At 40.9% G+C, this 22,286-nt stretch overlaps 1 protein-coding gene across 1 annotated transcript; it reads right to left on the minus strand.

Moving 5' to 3' along the window:
• Positions 1–11,368: 11,368 nt before the first annotated feature.
• Positions 11,369–22,173, minus strand: LOC115815897 (adhesion G protein-coupled receptor E3-like). Its single transcript, XM_030778866.1, has 10 exons — positions 22,122–22,173; positions 16,846–16,959; positions 16,488–16,669; positions 13,941–14,149; positions 13,494–13,724; positions 13,176–13,242; positions 12,905–12,996; positions 12,633–12,795; positions 12,397–12,480; positions 11,369–11,452 (listed from the first exon to the last, which is right to left on the minus strand). Exons 1-10 carry the CDS (start codon positions 22,171–22,173, stop codon positions 11,369–11,371), a joined length of 1,278 nt encoding a protein of 425 aa, XP_030634726.1.
• Positions 22,174–22,286: the final 113 nt, after the last annotated feature.

Below are 22,286 nucleotides of genomic sequence, written 5' to 3' on the forward strand. Positions count from 1 at the left end.
TGAGCCGGGGGTGAGCATACTTGGGGTTTGTTAATGCAAACAAACTTTTTGTATTCCTTATGTGCTTTCCTTACGGTTTGTATTTAATGTATATAAGTGAAACTATAGAACATTCTGTTGAACAGTTTTCTTATTGCTGTTGATAAAGTGTCTATTGCGGTACATATCGCTATCGTTTTATCACCCTGTTGTCCCATGGTCTAAGGGGACAACAATTTTATCTTAGGTGGCATTGACGGCATTAGGCGGCATTGATGTACTGTTAACCCAATGTAATGGAATGCTCTTAATATGTTTTCGGTTTTAACAATACTATTTGTGTTATGTTTTGTTTTGTTTTGTTTTTGTCATTTATGTGATTGCTGAATGTACATGGCCTGACGATTGTCCGCAAAGCTTGTGATCTGCTGGGTAAACAAGCTCAGGTTGACCACTGAGGCAATAATGAAATTACAAACACGAAGAGTCACATCATATATCTTAATCTCCATTAGATATCTATGCATTTCTACAGAGATATCTAATGGAGGTAGAACTGTTCACCTTGTGATGTGAAGTAGGTGTAAGCTGTCTGTGATTGTCAAAGAGGGGCTTAAGTGGAGGGCAGCTGGACTTGCTTTGGAGATCATTGAAGATGTTTCACCTACAATGCTGTCCTTTCATCCCTTCCTAGGAGATTTAACAATCATTCGCACTTGGCTGCGTGTGACGCCAGCGACTCTATCTACTGTCGTTACAACTACCAGGAGAACTAACAAACCAAGTGACATGAATGGCCTTGACAACGAGCCCACAGAGGTTAAATACATGAGATTCCACACCAGTCAGTCAGAGCTGAAGAAGCCTCTTGGATGAAAGGTGAAAGGTCTTTAGGTATCTACAAATCAAGTCCAGTTGACCTCAACTTAACCCCTTCTTGGATAACCATGACCTGGATTCCTGAGAATCGTCACGGACATCTGTCTGTGATTGTTTAAGTCCATGAGTGATGTCACAGTAAATATGTTTCATGAAATAAATTTCTACTCACATATGACAGTGAGAGTGACAGCAGGAGAGGGAAGATTCTCATGACCTTGTACAGCACACATATAACTGCCTCTATCCTCAGAGCTGACTGACTGGAGAGAGAGTTCATTGTTCTTCATGTTTTTCCTTGTTAAATCATGCCCATTTTTGTACCAGATGAAGGTTGTTGTGTTACTCAGAGAACAGGTGGTTCTACATTTCAGAGTGACTGTATCACCCTCCATCACTCTCTCTGGAGTCTCCACCTGTAGGTCTGAAAACAGGAGAGAACAGAGAAGATCTCAGATTCAGTCAAACCATCCAATGCATAATGAGAGATATCTGTCAGTTTGGTCTCTCAGTACACTCAGTTTGAACACAACTGATGGGCTTTTTATACTGTTCACAGAGAGAACAGGAGATTTTCTGTGTGAAAACGTACCTGTAACTGACAGTGTAACTCCAGGTTGACCAAGCCACTTGTAAGCCTTATCTGTAATAAATCTGAATCGATATCTCCTTGAATCTGTCTGAGTCACATGAATCAGTTGCACGGTACAGTCTGACTGTTTATCTCCAAGGTAATGAACCCTGCCTTTATAACCTGGGTCTTCTGACAAATCAGGGGGGTCGGGACCATCACCTTTTGTCCAGAAAGTTCTTTCAACTGTATTATCATTGGGATATGTGTAGGAGCAGAACATGGTTACTGATGAACCCTTCAGGACACAGATACTATCAGGATTATATGTCACACCCCAGTTCTGACCATAAATACCTGAAACACATAAAACACACATCATCACTATACATGATGTCTAATGATACTTTGGTAGGCGATCATTTGTGTCTAAACAAATGTTGTGTGAGCAAAGTATCTGGAAAAAGGGAGCCTTATTATAAAGTGTAAAATACATCACCATTTACTAGTGAGTTACTAACATTTATAACTGCCAAAAGGGAGCATCATTGTAAAATGTAAAACACATCATCATTTACTAATGAGTTATTAACATTTTTAACTGTTAAGTAGAATCTAACTGTAAAACATAAAACACATCACCAATTACTAATGAATTGTTAGATTTTCTCTAGAGTGCTAACACTGCCTTTTACTTCGCAATTACATTTACGGTACACAGATAACATTAAACCATCACAATGATTAACAACACAACACAAAGACTACATGATGAACAATACACATAAACTTCTGCAAGCCACAACAAGAAACATAAACTGAACAATAGCAAACTGTGGTTAAACAACAAAAGGCATGCTGGGAAGCTCCACCCATCTATCCCCCAACATGCACCACAATATACCACTTTAATGTGATAGCATATGTCACATCAACACCTGTGATAATAATGAGGACGGCTGCTGATAGCATGCTCAAAATGAAACTTTTTGACCATTAAGAAATGCTAATGATGGTTAAATGCCAGTAACTTACTGACAAATATCTGATGGGGCTGACAGGTATAAATGCTGGCTGATGGAGAAGACAAAGTAAGCGAAGTAACCAATGAGATCGGAGGCTTAACTGTACACATAAATGTGGGATCACTATCTGGCAAGCACCAGGTGACTGTTGTGCTTTTTATCTAATGGTTTATTAATGATTTATAAAGTGTTCACAACCTAATTAATAGTCTGATTATAAACCATTCACAAACACCTTTATAAGGGTAGTCTTATGTAAAGTGGTACCGCTTTTTTTATCTAGATGTGTGAACTGTGAGATCAACGTACACAGAGGTCTTAAGCACAGTTACACAGTCTCTCTGATTCATTTCACATACATTCATCTCATACAGTGAGACTTTTCTTAGTGAAACACAAAGCCCAGAACATAGTACACAGAGACCAACTCTAGTGTTGGTACAGGAAATGCATTCATTTTCTACACATAAACCTCCTACATTGTTTCATTTCATTTTTAAAGAATAAGGAAAGAGAACAGACTTACCCTGAACCATAAACAGAAAGACCAGAGAAGGAGGAAGAGACATTTCAAATGATGGCATCACAATAACCTGTGTAATAATATTGTTTTAGTTTTTTAATAACTCATAACATTTTAGGAAGTAAAAATACTTTTAGACAGCATTATCACTGTATTCATTATTGTCTAAAACATACATTTAAAATATAGTTCTCACTCACTCACTCACTATCTAAGCCATTTATCCCAGTTAGGGTCGCGGATGGTGCTGGAGCCTATTCCAGAATTCATTGGGCGAAATGTGGGGAATCACCCTGGACAGGTTGATCACAGGGCTAAAATATAATTCTTTATTCTAAAAGAATTTACCAGTTGCTTATTACTCCAGCTACAGGTACAATAAAGTCAAAGACATGAGTCAGTTCATTTCTCACATTACTCAGCAGAAGAAGGTTCAATACTGTATTCTATTTTAAATGTAATAAATTTTACTTTAAATTTTAAATTTAAAAATTTATTTTAAAAATAGCATGGCTCTTTAAGAGGGAAAAGTTACTGTCTTGTGTCTCTTACCATGGTGTTGCAGGTCTCAGCACCATCGTCTGACTGCCAAAGGAAAGTTGTCACACACATAAATATAGTCTACCCAACAATATGTCCTTAGAGAGTGTGAATAGCACATTTTACTGTTCAACCCTTCTTCACTTCCTCTTCTCATGTCAAAACATCTCTATCTCTGAAACAAAGCAACTAAAATCAACCTTCAACTAGAAACCATCCCTCTCTCTCTCTGATAAATCGGAATTCCTTTAGTTTCTCTTTACAGAGATGGATATTCACTGGATATTCACTGGATATTCACCATTTGGATTTAAACAACTAGTAGACTGAACTGTTCAAATAAAGTATTATATGAATTATTACTGTTATTACTTTCCTCTCACACATGAATCAAAATTTGTATGATAATATAAGAATGGTTTTATGAATTTTATTATGAAAAGGTTAATGGATAACCTATACCAAACGGCTTGGTTATAATTAACAGAGAAAGGGGAACTGAAATCCCACCTCCTTCTCTTAGAGAGTGGGGCATTTCACAAGTTTTTTTTTTGTTTTTTTTTTTTGGTTTTATTTCCCTGAAATGATTACTGATCATTTCTGATTTCACTTCCTACTGATTTCACTTCCTGTAAAGAACTAAAAACAGGAAGTCATGGTGAAAAAAGATCCAAAAAAACGAAAGCTTCCTCCTTTCGTTGATAATTTTAAATAACCAAACCAAAAAAAAATCTTAAAGATGCTCTGAGAGTACACATTTCTTTGAACATCTCAGTTCAGATCACGTGTAAAACACACTATTTCTTTAATGATTCAGATCATGTATAAAACACACTATTTTTTTAAGAATTCAGATCATGTATAAAACACACTATTTAATTTAAGAATTTTGTCAGAACATGTACTTTGTCAGCATTCAGCCAGTCACGCTAAACGGGACACAGCTCATGAAAATGTTAAAGATGGTTTGATAATTATAGAACAAATAGAATTTTGCCTGAGGTTTGTATTAGTGTCTCTCTCCTCTATGTGTGTCTCTCTCCTCTCCCCACTTAGGATCACATCTTCAGTGTCTGTAGATTAAAAAGGTGTTGAACTTTGTTCACTTTGAACAAAGTTCAACACCTTTAACACATCTACTTAAGATTTGCATTCACACACCACACACACACACACACACACACACACACCCTCTAGCTGTTTGCAGAGTTCTATAGAGAAATTAAAGATTGGGATATGATATAGAGCAAGGGATTTCAACCTGTGTTTAGATGATAAAGATCTGAGGTCTGAGACAAGACACTTCTTTGAACATTTTAGTTGTGATCATAAATAAAATATACTAATTGACAGAACATGTAGTTTGTCAACATTTAGTCAGACACACTAAACTCCCATTTGAAATGGTGTTGAAGTTTGTTCACTTTATGCTTCTCAGCCTAAAGGTGACAACCACATAGAAAAAATCAGAGCCTAGAGTCATTTATGAGTCAGAACAAGTCATAGAGGAGTAATACATTGTGGTATAAAAGTCATATGACCACTTTCCATTTATAAGTGTGTGTGTGTGTGTGTGTGTGTGTGTGTGTGTGTGTGAGAGAGAGAGAGTGTGCATGTGTGTGAGTGTGTGTGCGCGCGTGTGTGTGTGTGTGTGAGAGTGAGTATGTGTGTGTGTGTGTGTGTGTGTGTGTGTGTACATGTGTGTGTGTTTGTCATCTCAGTCTGCCTTTTCTCACAGATCAATGACAGTTTTGTCAAAATGAACTCCACTCAGCAAAATGTAACAGTTTGATCAGATCTTCTTCATCCATTCAGTCCTGATGTACTTTAACAAGTCCAGCACTACCAACCACTCAACATCTGATAGGACAAGACAGTCTTAACACAGGTCTAATATGAAAAAGAAACTTCTGGCATGAAGACTAAATGGTGACTGAGCATCTGATAATAGCATCAATGTTTATGAAATGTTTATGGAAAGAGAGAGAGAGAGAGAGAGAGAGAGAGAGAGAGAGAGAGAGAGAGAGAGAGAGATAGTGAGAGAAACAGAGAGTCAAAATGAGAAAATGTTTTCCATTGTTTATTCAGGATCAGTTCGAGAACGGAGAGCTTATATACCACTGTGTAATGTTCACTCATAGAGAAGACAAGACAAGTGCGTATACTGGCTCTAATCTTTACTCTTACCTTAACCATATTATTGGTGCTGTGGAAGAGGAAGGTGTGCTGACATCCAACAGGTGAAATTGCTCCCCTAGTGGTCTAAGAAGGAATCTACTGGATTATATTGGAAGATGAAGAACCTTGGACAGCAACTTCAATCCAAATTGAAGAGATACTCCTTCAAAAACTAAATCATAGAGAACTAACAGTAGTCTGGGTTGTGAAAGTGTATACATAATAAAAATATTATAATAATAATAATAATAATAATAATAATAATAATAAAATTAAATTAAGTACTAAGGTCTTCCTCATTCAGAGACAACTCATTTTGCTCACACACACCAACCTTTCTTTCACAAAAGGACATCCCTTAAATTATATGCTCCATTAATTTGAATGGAACGGCATCATACAGCAGAACATATTGCAGATCAGTCACAGAACTGAGGCCAGAATAACTATGTTACACACCAGTGTTATGTTTTAAGAATAACTGAGGTCCTACAGCTGTGGCCATTGTTCAGAAGTCAGTATGAAAAATGCTCAGTGATGTCAACAAGACTTTTTTTCAAATTTGTTTGTTTGTTTTTGACCAACACTTATTTGAATAAACACTTTGAATGCCATCCCCTTGTACAGACAGGACATCTAGTGGCAGGAATGTGTAAAGTGAAGTTGAGCAGAGACAGTGGCCCTGTTTACACCTCGCATTACGATCTGATTTTGGTGATCCGATCACAAGTGGACAGCTCAAAAGTACAGGTGTAAACGCATCCAATGCGCTTTGAGGTCGTATCGAGATCCGATCACTCGGTCCACATTCGGAGTTGGTCTGGACCACATAGGACCACATTCTTAAAGCAGTGTGAAGTGAATGTGAACTCGACCACACTGAACGACTGCCTACTAAACTGACGTCCTCTGCTTACGCGGAAGTGATGTATGTAGCCTACATATTCGCTCGCCGTTCCGCGTCATATTAAATCGTGACAGCAGGCAACAACAACAGACAAAATGGGTATAGTTTTGATTTCTTCTTCTTCTTCTTCTTCTTCTTTTTCCTCTTCTTCTTCTTCTTCTTCTTCTTCTTCTTCTTCTTCTTCTTTTAATTTCCGACCAACAAGACACGGAAAGTGCATTGAGCAAAATTGAAATTCAGTGAAAAGGGTAACGTGTTGGAAATGATTTTCGTGTTTATTTGCATATAGAGCAGGGACGTGAGATCCGATCTCAAGTGGTCATGGGAGACAAGGATTCGAAAGCCTGGTGTAAACGGACTTACTTAGAGCTGTCCACTTGTGATCAGATCACCAATCAGATCTTAATGCAAGGTGTAAACAGAGCCAGTGTGAGTGAACTGAAAAAACTACTTGTTTATCCACCTTAAAAAAGAAAAGACTCATCTCAGTTAACATGTTACTGCCACTTTCTTTTACTGCTCTAACTCTTTCATTCTTATATTCAGGATCAAAATCACAGTTTGATTCAACAAGATTACTCTTTTCTTTTCTTTTCTTTTCTTTTCTTTTCTTTTCTTTTTCGTTTCTCTGTTATAAATTACCGACTCTGTTAATACACTGAAGAAGCATCTAATCAATAAATTGAATCTTACTAAGGTTTTCTTGATATTAGGATCTTTCAAGTAGAACAGCCAAATTTGACGGGAAATCGGTGATGGCCCAGAGAGCTAGAGAAATAGTGAATAGTCTGTTAGCCAGCGTGGGTCTCATAGAAACCCTTGTTGCAGCATGCGACAGGAGTGACAGAAGACTGTGTTCTTATGTCTCAATGGCAAGTTCCAGCGCACACCAAACTACGTAGGGAGGGGTCTATATGAGGCTCTCAACCAGGCAAATGGTTCCCTGCTCCTGTTTCCAACCTGAGGCACTTCTCCAAACCAACGACCTTGAAATATCGTGCAGGAAACCCTAGCTGGTTCAGAGATTATTTACTATTTTTTTTAGCTCTTTGGGCTAGATAAGGACTTGCCACTTAATAATGTGAATTGGTAAATCCATAAATATACAGAACATACATAATTATTATTGAGCACTCTGATACTCATCTGGAATACAATTACTGGATTAAGCTAATAAAACTACAATAATATCAGAAGTAGCTGTAGGAGCAAATTATCATCATCACCGTCATCATCAATAGGAAAACAGACCAATTAAGGTTAAATAAAGGCTCCCTCTTGTGGTCATGTTTTATAAAACTGCAGTAGGCCTAGTGGTAGACAGTGTAATTACTGTCATGGAGATTGAGACATTCAGTCCTGAGGTGAAGGTATCCCCTTACTGGTAAAAGCAAGACAATTCCAGAGAGAAAAAAGGGAGGATTCAGCACCTCGGACAGCACCCTCTATCCAGGGGTGTATTCCAGAAAGAGGATTTAGCAAAAACTCAGAGTTAGTTAACCCAGAGCAAGTAATAAGCCCCCTAATAGAAGAGCTCTATGGCTTCGTTTTGTTAGGAGAATGAAGCCATAGGGCTTTTCTATTAAGAGATTTACTACTTACTCTGAGTATACGGACACTGAAAAACAAAAGCAAACAAAACAAAACATTGTATTGGTATCTTACTGTTTCTGATGAGGTAGAACTTATTTTATTCAGTCATACAGTGAATTCATGCAAACCTGAGATAATCTTATTGAGCACTCATTTTACTAATGGTCTGAAAAGGAGAGAGGCCCCATAGCAACAACCTTCTGACAGAAAGTAGATTAGATTAGTGATACAGAGGCCTTTAAGGCATATGGATAGCACACATATTTATCACTGGAATACTTTTTATTTGAATAAACTTGCACTGATTCAGTAAACCTTATGCCCTTTTATGAGACAATGAAGAGGATAAAGCAGGGGTGGGCAAATCTGGTCCTGGAGGGCCATGGTCCTGCTGTTTTTCTTGTCAACCAACTAAATACAGTCTCTGATTGGCTGAAGAGCATGCACACCGGTTTTCAAAGTGAAAATTAACAGGTAGCTACGAGGTGAAAACAAAAACCGGCAGGACACCGGCCCTCCAGGACTGGATTTGCCCACCCCTGGGATAAAGGGATGTGGTGCCACCTAGTGGCTGAGAGGACTACACTTAGAACACACTCAGGATAAGTGGATTGAACAAGCAGCATTTTTGCTTGACTTTTCTATTGCTCCTCTATGCAAAAGAGTAATGGCTGTATTTATATGAGGATTCACACTCTATTTCTTTCCATTTGAGTTGTGTTTTTGTTTGTTTATTTGAGACCTGATCATTTAAATGATAAATTATGCTGATGTGAGACTCGTTAAGTTCTTCAGAGTAAAGCTGTCACTAATAACAAACTGCTAGTTAACTGTAATTATATGTTTATTATAGGTGGCCATATCAAAACAAGGACTTGCAGATAACAGAAGCATGGCCAAGTGTGTCACCACAGTAGTCGTAGCCATTACATACAACAAGCTCTTGTGTTGTCATGGTAAAATCTGTTTTGAGAGGCAGTTGTCACAGCCTGGTTCTCTCTTTCCCCCTCTGTTGGCCATTTTCTGTTAAGTTTGCTCACTCACCTGCACATCCATTCAGAACTTCCCTCAGTCCATGACATCACAGATACTGAGAAGAGACAGGGCTTCCCTGGACTGTAACTATTACTGATTTAATCACCACATGCATTTGATTCTTAACTTGTGATTTATGTGCACGACTGTGATACCTCTGGCCCCGCTGGTGTTTTGGCTTTGTGATGATTTTATTTGGAAATTTGATTATAAGTTGGACACTTCATTTAGTGCTGTTCATAGTGTCAGCAGTGACTAAATAATTTTTATTGTTGTTGTTGTTGTTTTTATGAATAATAATAATAATAATAATAATAATAATAATAATAATAATAATAATAATGGTGTGTATAAGTTCAGCCCTCTGTTTTTTTCATTTTCCATAATATTTTGCTGGAGGAACTGATGCAGTGTAAATCAGCCCTGTTTGTTTTCTGGGCATTTGTGTTTTCTGTCTATTCTATCATTTCTTCTGCCTAAATGATATGACTAATGATAAGTCACAGCCAAAAGTACAGTAATAATGATGTGATCAATACACATAGCTTTACTCCCAGCTTACCCAGAGGTGTCAAAAATACTTTCTCTACCTGTTCTTTTGATTCTGTTCTCCTACAAACCATTCCACCACATCACTCACTCACTTCCTTTTGTTTTTAAGACAGATTGTTCACAAACTAGGAAAGTTCACACTCTGACCAAAGCAAGGAAAGACACAACCAAATCTGACAGTGCAAGCAGACTATCATGAAGGAGGCTGGATGTATGTACAAATCACCCTTTATTAAAAACAATCTGAAGGATACAAAGCTCAGGGAACAAATTCAGATACAGGCAGATGGAGAAAGAGAACTCAGGCAAAAAAAAAAACAGACATTCAACCATTTAATGTTAAGGAATCTAAGCTTAATCTAATTGTAGAACTGTAGAATCCCCTCGTAGAACTCAAAGCTATGGATACACTTCGCAATTTTCAAATGAACTCATTTTAACACATTCATTAATACATTTAACAGTGCTTTTAACTAGGTGTTGTAAATAACTTTTTTTTTTATTTTAATGGTTTCTTAACCCCCTGTTCTTCCATGCCTTTATTTCGTCATGTCCTCTTTATGTTTCATTAGTATTTAATATGTAAAGAGAGACTTGGGGACTGAACTATACACTGATTCCTCTCCTCTCCCCTCCCTACTAATCCATTTTATCTGAGTCAACACTAGAGACAGCATCAGTGCTGTAAATACTACTGTCAGGATTCATACACATTTTTACCAATACATTTCCATGAGGTAAAATTTCATGACCTTACATTCTCTGAAATGTCTGTGTATACATGAAAAATAAGAATAAAAATCCATGTCCAAATTTATCACAGTATATTTTAACTAAAATTAATGACAAGCTATGCGGTTTGAAGCCAGACATGATTAAATCGCCATTTTCCTGGCATTGCGCGAATTTACATTTTGTTAAAGTACAAGCTGCAACTCACGTCGGAGTCTGAAGTTGCTCCATGCAGAGAACAACATAAAGTAACATGACGTGACTGATCTGCCAGAATATTAAAGTACCATTTAACCAATATAGATTTTTGTCAGTCCATCTTAACTGAACCATAGGGTGGTGCTGAAAAATTCGAGGCTTGGTTCACTTAATTGGCATTCGATTGGGAATTTAAGCATTCTATGATTAGGTGTGCTCGGTTGGAGTTTTAAGGTTATTGCTACTGCAAGACAAGAAATTTAGATGTCAAAGCGGCCAACTTTTAATATCATTTAACGAACAATTTTGCCAGTAAACACATTGTACTTTTTCAATTTCAGTAACGAAAGCCTCGTGTTGCTCTCTATGAAGGCGTCCTAAATTCGCGGATAAAATAGGAATAACGTTCTTTCGTGATTCTCAGTCCTGGACAAAAAAAGTCCAAAAAATCCGTGGTTGGAAAGCATTTTAAGCTTACTGAAAATGATTTTAAAAAAAATAGCAAAGTGCCAGATATGCAAGATAAAACTCGTGTACCATCACTCAACAACAAATCTGGGAAACCATCTGAAATGTTAATTTCTGAATTCGTAAAATGGCTCTCTTAATAATTAAGGTGTACAATATCGTTAGTTACGCCTAAGTTTAGCTTAGCCTTAGGCCTCCTCAGCTATGGAAGGAATGCCAACCGTGGACACCGCAAAGACAGCAAATTCAGGATCAAGTGATCTAAATAATGTCTAGTAAAGAGTGTCAAACTTTTAAAAATAAAAAATGTGACTTGCAGTTCCCTCATATTAATCATGTCTTTTTTCATATTATTGAGTAGAAAGTAGAGTATTCCGATACAGGCCAAAACGATCACGTCAGAGACTTTTGAAGCTTCGTTCGAAAAAGGTTGCCTAAAATTCGATTAGCATTCGACACAGCCCTACTGAACCACATATGCTCTGTTAAACAGGTATCTGTGGAGCAAATTCACAGGACTTTTCCAAACCTTTCTGGGTTTATTTATTTTTCCAAAACTGCTATTTCCTAATTCCATGACTTTTCCAGGCTTTTCATGACCATACGAACCCTGCACTGTGTCCTCATGTTCTTAAGAACACATATATATAATGGACACTCAAACAATAAAAAATTGAATTAGGGGCTAAAAGACAAAGCCAAGGACTAAACCGCTTGTAGACTCCTCTCCTCTCTTCTGCTCCCCTCTCCCTGCTAATCCTTTTTATTCAAGTCGACACTTACAGCATCAGTGCTGTAAATGGTACTCTGGACCGTCCTCATGTTCTGCAGAACACACACACACACAAACACACACACACACACACACACACACACAAACGTCAAATTAATGGTCACAGACTCAGGGGAAAACAATTATTTTATATACACTTTCATTTTTAATCGTAACCTTAACACTGATAACAGGTGTTAAACGGACCCTTTGGAGATATCCAACCAGCATAATTGTTTCCAACAGTTCATTACATATCTTAATGTGTTTATATGCTGTACAGTGAATTGGTGGAGCAAAAGTAACCTCAGAAACTCAAGACTTCCCTAAGTCTTTTATTTTAATTCCAAATCCCAGTCATGTCCTAAGCCAAGACATACTACATCTCACTCATGTCAGAAATATAACACTTGAATCTGACTGGTGTCAGCTAATGTCACTCACCTCTGTCATCTGCTCATTTGACAATGCATCGATGTCATGGTGAGGGCAGAGGGTGTACCACAACTTTTTGTACTGCTTTCTGACCTGAAGACAAACGTAAAAAGATAGGGGTGGGGGGTGGTTGTGCGGGGGGTGTTGATATCATGACCAGAGTTCATGGATGCAGGTCGCAGTACATCTGGAAACATAAGCATGCTAAAAAAAATCTAAGATTTTTGAAATTGATTCCGCTTTACCTCTTCATTGAGGACACAGTGGACCAGGAAGATGAAGGTGCCTTGCTGGGAAGTGAGGAGAAGGAAGATGATCTCCAGCCCCATACTTACATTTGTGAGGAACCCCAGTATCCAGGGGCAACCCAGTATAAAAAACTGGGCCAGCGCTTTGAACACCATAGTCCTAAAATGTGTCAATTTATTTGCAGGTGCATTAATGACATTAGTAATGGAGTGGTAGAAAAATGTAGATGTTTATGTGAAGGCGTGTGTTGTGGGTCTTTCTGTGTTACCTGCTGGTTTTGATCTGTGAGACATCACCGCTCAGGTGCATCAGTGTACACTGAAGAGTGATGATGATGGTGATGAAGAGGATCAAATTCATCTGGACAGGTGAGAGCAAATTATAGTTTCAACTGCTGATTCTACAACTGGTTTAAGTACATTAGTTAAAACCTGTTCAGGACCTAGGGAACTCCCATCACCTTCTGTATTAGTATATTCACAGTATAAGAGGCAAGTCTATCTGACCAACACAGAATAGGATTACTAAAGGATACACACTGCAAGAATGAAGCAAACAGGACCCAAAAAACTCCAGAGAAAATTCGTCCCCAACTTAATCCAGCACCTACATAGAAGAGTAGAGTGTCCATCACAAATCATACAGTGTAAGCTATTACACCAAATGGTTTGTTATTGTTTGATACTGACCAACACAGCACTTCGAAATGAAATGCATCATCCTGTCAATCAAACTTTGATTTCTACATCCTCAGTAATGTGCAATTACTATCATATTCTTGTTCACTGACAAACTTGAAAATCACTTGAGGAATTGAATCGATGGTGGATAGAACTCAATCCTCTGTCCATACTCACGTCTCACTGTCATAACCGTCATGCCGAACAGGCACAGATACACCAACCACAAGAGTGGGGACCACATAACCAATCACAAGTTGGTATTTCCAGTGAAGCACCTCCCTCCGCCTGGATTTGATCTTTGATAGGTTCATCACCGAGATGAAGAGTGTTATGGCCTCAAGGAACATCCACACAAATGCAGAGAGAAAAAGGAAGTGCAATATTCCAGCAAACACAGCACATGCTCTCTGAGCAGAAGGCAAGATGTTAGAGAAAGAAATATGTTAGTTGTCACCATTACTATCATCATCATCATCATCATCATCTTCATCATCCCTATAAACATCAGCAGCATCCTCGTGATTTTGATAAAGTAATGTAATATCAACCTATTTTTCATGTATACCACTGTTACCATTTCATTAATGTAAGTGAACTGATGACGGGTGATATGCCATTAACAACACCTTGTAATTGCTGTGAGCCAGAAAACGTTGAGTAAGTAGGAAGAGGAGTTGTGCTAGCAGCAGACAGATGCAGAGGTTTAGTCGAAGTACGCTGCTCACTCTCGAGTTCTTACGAAACAGGATGAAGGTGAAAACAGCCAAGGACAGCAATGTCAGCCCTACTGCAAAACCAATGGTGTTCAGCAGCTCCAAGCGATGACTCCACTGAAAAACAACATGTTGTTGAGGTTGAACAGGATCAAATGACTTTTTGCTTCCAGAACATTCTCAACTCTTCAGACCTTTGATCCTACCAGTTGCTCGAAAGGTTTCAATGGAATAATGGTCCATGCTGCTGTAATGGACTCCACATTCACACTGAAAAAGGTCTAAAGAAAAGTGAACTCTCTACCTATCCAACGCATCCAAGTGGTAAATGATAAACTGTGAATATGAAACATGCACTGGGCCTGTTCTAATATTCTGGTAAGCTGTGGCATTTAAGTGTACCAGTATCTGTTTCAAAATGACCTCACAGATCTCATGAAATCATTCCCCTAATTATTAAACCACAACAACCAGACTTTGTTACTAGACAGGATTTGACCACGGTTTGTTACCGCTCACACTAAATCCAGACTCTGTTCACAGCTTGATGCACAAAGAACCAGGTTCACTGGGATGATGTTTTTTCTACTCAGCTGGTTGGTGTTGGTGGTAGTGGTAGTGGAAACAGAACCAGGTGGGGTCATATTTTGCTAAAGCCTATCTCTGACAGGGTCCGTCAAGTTTTACATATTCTAAGATACCGCTCTGCACTCCAGTGTGATTCTGCACCATAATTCATGTGCTTGTCATCCTCGTGCAAAATTGAACTATTTCTGGCATTCAACTTTAAACTCTGAAGTTTGAAGAGCTACTTTTATCCCCAGAACTGCTGCTCAGAGGGTGTTTTTTGACACACATTTCTATATAAATCCCGTCCACTGTTGTACAGGGATAACATTTCAGTGAGGAATTATAAATAAAGGGAATCATAGATATATTTTTAGATTCTAGCAGGGCTAGCTGGCACGCTTGCTAAATAAAAAAAAATCCATGTGACAACATGCGCTGGTGGTTAACTGATGAGAAAAGCTGAAACCTGAGGTGGAGTGGTTGGTAAACTAGGCTGGCTATAACCATATCACAGAAGAAGTCTAAAGCATTAAGAAGAAGTCTAAAGCATTAAGAAGAAGTCTAAAGCGGCATTACGAACTTTTGAAGGACAGTCCTAACAGTGTTAAATGCTAATTCCGTATGCAAGAATGTTGAAAAATGCTGTGAATTTATTTTAAACTGTTTCATTTGTTTATTCATTTTTGGCTACACATTGTTTTTAATGCTTAAAGTGGAAATGAAAAAAAAAAAATAGGCTACAAGACCTGAATTTAAACAGAATACATGCGTGCTGCCTGTCTCATTATTCCAACAAATCCACATGGTAGCCCGACATTATATGTCGGCAATTAAAATAGGCGGCAATTCAAATCTTTTATTGATTTTTAAATGCTCAAAAATTTGTTGCCATGATTGTTGCCTTTGAGCATGTTAATGTGGCCGAAATCATCACTGGAACTCATGCCAATGGATTTTCTGATTGTCAGATAACCGATATGGGGGGAAAAAAGGAAAAAAGAGTCGAATATTCATGTTGAACCGCTAAATCCGATTCCGTTGACGAAATTCTGAGTCGGGTATAGCCCTAATGAAAACCATTAAAAATCATCATAAAATGTTGATCTATCATTCCTTATGAAATATCTCACAAGCTATAATATGACTTTGGAAACATGACCTTGTTGGTCACTTTTACGAATGAGAAATTCATGAAATCATGCTGAAAGTAAAAATGAGATGGGGAAAATAGCGGCCACTAATGGACAGACCGTGACATCACAACTACATCATGACACTTTCTCACATCAAAATACTGTGGTAAAACTTCACTGCACACATTACTGATGACATGAAGTAATATGTATATTTAATTGCCATTACTTTCTCATTCTGTAATATATTTTACTTTTATCTGCGTGATAAAGTACCTGCATTCCCTTACCTCAGGTAATTTTTCAGTTTGCATGATGAGAGCAAAGGTAGACAATTGCTTGCAAGAACAGATTGTATGGTTGGAATATTTTTCACTGATTCTCACACAGCCATTTGTGCTCCATTCCATTTTGTCCCAGTAGACACAGTAAAGGGTTCCTGCAGGATCCATCTCCTGGTCAGTGGAGGTGGAACATGTGTAAACTTGTAAAAGTGTAAAATCCAATAAAGTGAAATGAATGCTTGTGTGTTTCTGCCTTACTACACAGGTGCCTCCCTCTCACATGTCTAAATGTACATTCACATGTATAGAACATGTTTTTTTTTTAATGATTTGTAAGTATGCTTATTGTGGCATGTGTTATTATTGCTGATGCATAATAATTTCTCATTTATCATACATAATGCTGTTATCATGTAACGATCCATCTGTTTCCTTCCATATATCCATTTAAGGAGTCAAAATGCTTACTCTGATGTGTTTCAGGGTGAAGTTAACTGGATTGGAAAGCGTTTTGTTGTTGGTTTCGGGCAGGAAGGCTGAGACTACTGTGGACATCATAGTGTTGACTGTGTCTTTCTTTGAGTGGAAGAAGGTGGGCTTCAGTATTTCTGACATGCTGTTGTACGTCATGAAGGCCACAGATGCATGTCCTGAGTTTCAGATAAACAACGTTTTTAATCCAAACTACCAAAAAATTATCACCACAGTACCTTCTGTTACTCAGTGTGTTTAATGTTGAGTCCTTAACATTTACTTAAACTTTACAAACACACATCCAACCATCGTAATTTCTTCATAAAATGGACTGTTCAGATTTTGAACTTACCCTTGTTGTACTTTGCAATACTGATGATGTCGATATCCATGAGAGCGGCAGTATTACTGAGCCGAAGGATGTTCCTTACAGTGGCATTTGGTCCGACAGTGTAGACTTTGACCTCTGACAGACAATATGAATTAAAACAGACAATTCCACATCACATCAATCAGAAGACAAGAAGGGTATGCACATATACACATATATGCACATGTAATGTTCTTCTCTCCATGAAGTGTATCATTGTTCCTGATAAAACACATGTGCAGACATTTGAGTCAATTGCTTGTGTTCCCAACTGAACAGGAAGTATTAAGCTACAGATACACAGTTAGGCTTTTGTTGTCTTGCACCCTTTAGGTAGACTGGTCTAAAACATCCATCCATCCATCCATCCATTTTCTCCCGCTTATCCGGGACCGGGTCGCGGTGGCAGCAGGCTGAGGAGGGTCGCCCAGACATCCCTTTCCCCGGCTACATCCACCAGCTCCTCCTGGGGGATCCCAAGGCGTTCCCAGGCCAGCCGAGATATATATTTCTCCCAACGTGTCCTGGGTCTTCCCCGGGGTCTCCTCCCAGTTGGTCGCGCCCGGAACACCTCCATAGGGAGGCGCCCAGGAGGCATCCTGACGAGATGCCCGAACCACCTCAACTGACTCCTTTCAATGCGGAGGAGCAGCGGCTCTACTCCAAGCTCCTCCCGGGTGTCCGAGCTCCTCACCCTATCCCTAAGGGTGCGCCCAGCCACCCTGCGGAGGAAGCTCATTTCCGCCGCTTGTATCCGCGATCTCATTCTTTCGGTCACTACCCAGAGTTCGTGACCATAGGTGAGGGTTGGAACAAAGATCGACTGGTAAATTGAGAGCCTTGCCTTCTGACTCAGCTCCTTCTTCACCACGACGGTCCGGTACAACGACCGCATGACTGCCGCCGCCGCCCCGATCCGTCTGTCGATCTCCCGCTCCATTTTACCCTCACTCGTGAACAAGACCCCAAGATACTTGAACTCCTCCACCTGAGGCAGGAACTCAGTCCCAACTCGGAGGGGGCAAGCCACCTTTTTCCGGCATAGGACCATGGCCTCGGACTTGGAGGTGCTGATCCTCATCCCGACCGCTTCACACTCGGCTGCAAACCGCCCCAATGTGTGCTGGAGGTCACAGTTTGATGAGGCCAACAGAACCACATCATCTGCAAAAAGCAGAGATGCAATCCTAAGGCCACCGTACTGGACACCCTCCTCACCCCGACTGCGCCTTGAGATCCTGTCCATGAAAATTAAGAACAAGATCGGAGACAAGGTACAGCCCTGGCGGAGTCCAACACTCACCGGGAATGAGCTTGACTTTGTGCCGAGAATACGGACACAGCTCTCACTGCGGCTGTACAGGGACCGAATGGCTCGCAGCAGCGAACCCGGCACCCCATACTCCCGCAGTACCCCCCACAGGACACCCCGGGGGACACGATCGTAAGCCTTCTCCAGGTCCACAAAACACATGTAGACTGGATTGGCAAATTCCCATGATCCCTCCAGTATCCGTGCGAGGGTGAACAGCTGGTCTGTTGTTCCACGGCCAGGACGGAATCCACATTGTTCCTCCTGTATCCGAGGTTCGACAATCGGCCGCAGTCTCCTTTCCAATACCCTAGAGTAGGCTTTCCCAGGGAGGCTGAGTAGTGTGATACCCCGATAGTTGGAGCACACTCTCCGGTCCCCTTTTTTAAAAATGGGGACCACCACCCCCGTCTGCCACTCCACAGGCACTGTCCCTGACTCCCACGCGACGTTGAAGAGGCGTGTCAGCCATGACAGCCCAACAACATCCAAAGCCTTCAGCATTTCAGGGCGGATCTCATCCACCCCTGGCGCCTTGCCACTGTGGAGTTTTCTAACTGCCTCAGTGACCTCTGCCAGAGAGATGGGTGACGACCCTCCTGATTCTTCTGGCCCTGCCTCCTCTATGGAGGGCGTGTCAGTCGGATTTAGGAGCTCCTCAAAGTGTTCCTTCCACCGTCCGACCACATCCTCAGTTGAGGTCAGGACCTCCCCGTCCCTGCTGAGAACAGCCTGGACGAGGCCCTGCCTGCCCTTCCTGAGTCGCCTGACGGTTTGCCAGAACCTCTTTGAGGCCAACCGAAAGTCCTTTTCCATGGCCTCCCCAAACTCCTCCCATACCCGAGTTTTTGCTTCCATGACAGCCGTTGCTGCTGCCCTTTTGGCATGCCGGTACCCCTCAGCCAATTCCGGAGTCCCCCGTGCTAGCCAAGCCCGGAAGGCCTCCTTCTTCAGCCTGACGGCCTCCCTCACCGGTGGCGTCCACCACCGGGTCCTTGGGTTGCCGCCACGACAGGCACCAACGACCGTCTGGCCACAGCTCAATGCTGCCGCTTCAACAATGGAGGCTCTGAACAGGGTCCATTCAGACTCCATGTCCCCAGCCTCCCTCGGGATCAGGGAGAAGCTCCGCCGGAGGTGTGAGTTGAAGATCTTCCGCACAGGGTCCTCAGCCAGCCGTTCCCAGTTCACCCTCACTATGCGCTTGGGTTTACCAGGTCTGTCTGGCAGCCTCCCCCGCCATCTGATCCAACTCACCACCAGGTGGTGATCAGTTGACAGCTCTGCCCCTCTCTTCACCCGAGTGTCCAGCACATACGGCCGCAGGTCTGATGAGACAACTACAAAGTCGATCATCGACCGTTGGCCTAAGGAGCTCTGGTACCAGGTACACTTATGAGCTACCTTATGCTCGAACATGGTGTTTGTTATGGACAATCCATGACTCGCACAGAAGTCCAATAACAAAGCACCACTCGGGTTCAGATCAGGTAGGCCGTTCCTCCCAATCACTCCCCTCCAAGTCTCTCCATCATTGCCAACGTGAGCATTGAAGTCTCCCAGTAGAACTACAGAGTCCCCAGATGGTGTCTTCACTAGGACACTTTCCAGTGTATCTAGGAAGGCTGGGTACTCTGAGCTGCCGTTCGGCGCGTACGCCGTCACGACAGTCAGAGATTTCCCCCCTGCAACCCGAAGGCGCAGTGAGGCAACCCTTTCGTTCACCGGGACAAACTCCACCACGGCGGCGCTCAGTCGGGGGCTAACAAGTAACCCCACACCTGCCCGCCGCCTCTCGCCCCAGGCAACTCCAGAGAAGGACAGAGTCCAGCCCCCATCCAGGAGTTTGGTTCCAGAGCCAAGACTGTGCGTAGAAGTGAGCCCAACTATATCTAGTTGGTATCGCTCCACCTCCCGCACAAGTTCCGGCTCCTTCCCCCCCAGAGAGGTGACATTCCACGTACCAAAAGCCAGTTTCTGCACCGTAAGTCCAGTCCGCTGGGGCCCTCGCCCCATCCTGCCACCCGTGTGGCATCGCACCCGGCCCCTATTTCTCCCCTCGCAGGTGGTTGGCCCACGAGAGTGGTCTAAAACAGGGGTATATAAATCTAGAGCTGGAGGACCAAAGTGCTTCTCGTTTTTGGGGATGTAGTTCTCAGACAATCCAAGACAAGAGCGGTTGGACTTTGACCCTCAGAGACAGGAACTGAGCACACCTGGACTACAGTAGTGCTCCTGTCAGAAGTGAACACTGATCTGTTTTAAATGTATTTGACATGGAGGTGCCCATCCATGCATAGGTAAACATATCTGATAGAGAGGACTGTGTGTATGATGTCAGGGTAAAGACATTATGTACCAGTGGTGTTGGAGGTAAAGTTGAGGAGTTCTTCTGTGTCTGTTGGTTTCACCAGTAAAGAGACCAGTGTCTCAGAAAAGTTCAGAAATGTGCTTGCATGTGATGCCAGAATTACTGATTTACTGGATTTATCAAATTTTCTCTCCAGTGTATTTAACTCCTCATCCAGTTGTGCTGTTATCCTCTGTAAAAAAAAAAAAAAAAAAAGGAGGGAAAATTATGAACAATTAACAGATAATATGAATTGCTGCCCTCTGAAACATGAATATTGAATCTGAAATTTGTAATGAAACCTTTCTACACTTTCATTGCTTTTATAGTATTTCCTGCAAGTGGGACTTTATTATCTTTTTAATTGAACTGCAATTACCAATGAAGGGGAAACGGCAGAGAATGTAGTATATTATATTAGTACTTTAAGACATCCATGTGAGTACACAGAATAAAATGGGAAAGCACTGCAAGTTGTTTGCAGTATGCACATGTACGTAGTACTTCCATATTCCATGTATTAGGTCGATAAATAAAGCGTATGGTGAATAGTGGGCTACGTGCCTCATCAGTCTGTATTCGTAGATCAAAGCAGTCTACGTTCCGCAGCTGTTGCATATGACATACCCAGCATTTGACTCATCACGGCTAAGTATTTCACTAAATCACTCGCACACGTAACCTTTTCTGCCCTTCCATTTTTAAATTTCTCTCGGATCTTTTTTTGCCTCCATTGCTGCTTTAGGCAAATGGACACTGCAACTGGCAGAATGAGACTCCAGTTTGCTGATTCGTGTATGAGGAAAAATGAAGCTTAAAATATGGAATTGCACACCATGATCATTGCTGGAACTTTCCTGCATTTCAACATAATATAAAATTCCTATATCCAAGTGTGTCACTACATTATAAATCTGTTCAATATAACTGTATTCATCCTGCCAAGTTATTTCAAAAGAGGAAACTATAAACATTGCATCAAAGTCAAAAAAGTTAGTGTCATGACAGCACATTGGTCACTGGTCTGAAATCTGTGATAATCATCAGTTACTCTCATGTATACCTTCCACGCCTTTTGCAAGTCAGTGTTTCCTGTTAGAATGAAAGAGAGAGAGTGCGTGAGAGAGAGAGAGAGAGAGAGAGAGAGAGAGAAATATTAGTGAAAGAAGGAAAGTATAAGCACATTTTAAATGGAGTATGTTTAATCTACTGACTCAAAGAAATATAAATATAACAATAAAATATGTATAATGTGTTTAATGGTCTCCAAGAGAGGACATAGCTTCTCAGTACATATAACGACTCCTAAACCTTATACTGACTTAAACTCTGTACATTCCTAAGTGTGGCTGTATCTGTTTTATCAGTTGCTGTTTATTTCAACATATGGCGAATGTTCATCCCACAGAGGTGCTTTCAGACTGTGAAACTATGATAGGTCAAACTGATAGGTCAAACTGGTAGGTTGTGTCTTTACTGGCAAAGTCCTGTAAAGCCACAGCATTGTAAACCACATCTCAAAACCATGAACCTCAAGGGGGAGTGGCTAATTAAGCCATCAAGAAGCAGGTTTATTTCAAGGACACAACACAACACCCTCTACTGTTTCCTCCAGCAAGGCCTGCTTCAGAGCAGGGACTGGAGGCATGGCCCCCTGACATTCATTTCCTCAGCCAGCTTCTCCATATCTGTGAGGTTTTGACCACGACCCAATCACAGACCCACTGGGTAGAATAAGGTTTATTCAAAAAAATTACGAGG

This window comes from Chanos chanos, chromosome 7 (assembly GCF_902362185.1).
Source record: "Chanos chanos chromosome 7, fChaCha1.1, whole genome shotgun sequence".
Taxonomy (NCBI): domain Eukaryota; kingdom Metazoa; phylum Chordata; class Actinopteri; order Gonorynchiformes; family Chanidae; genus Chanos; species Chanos chanos.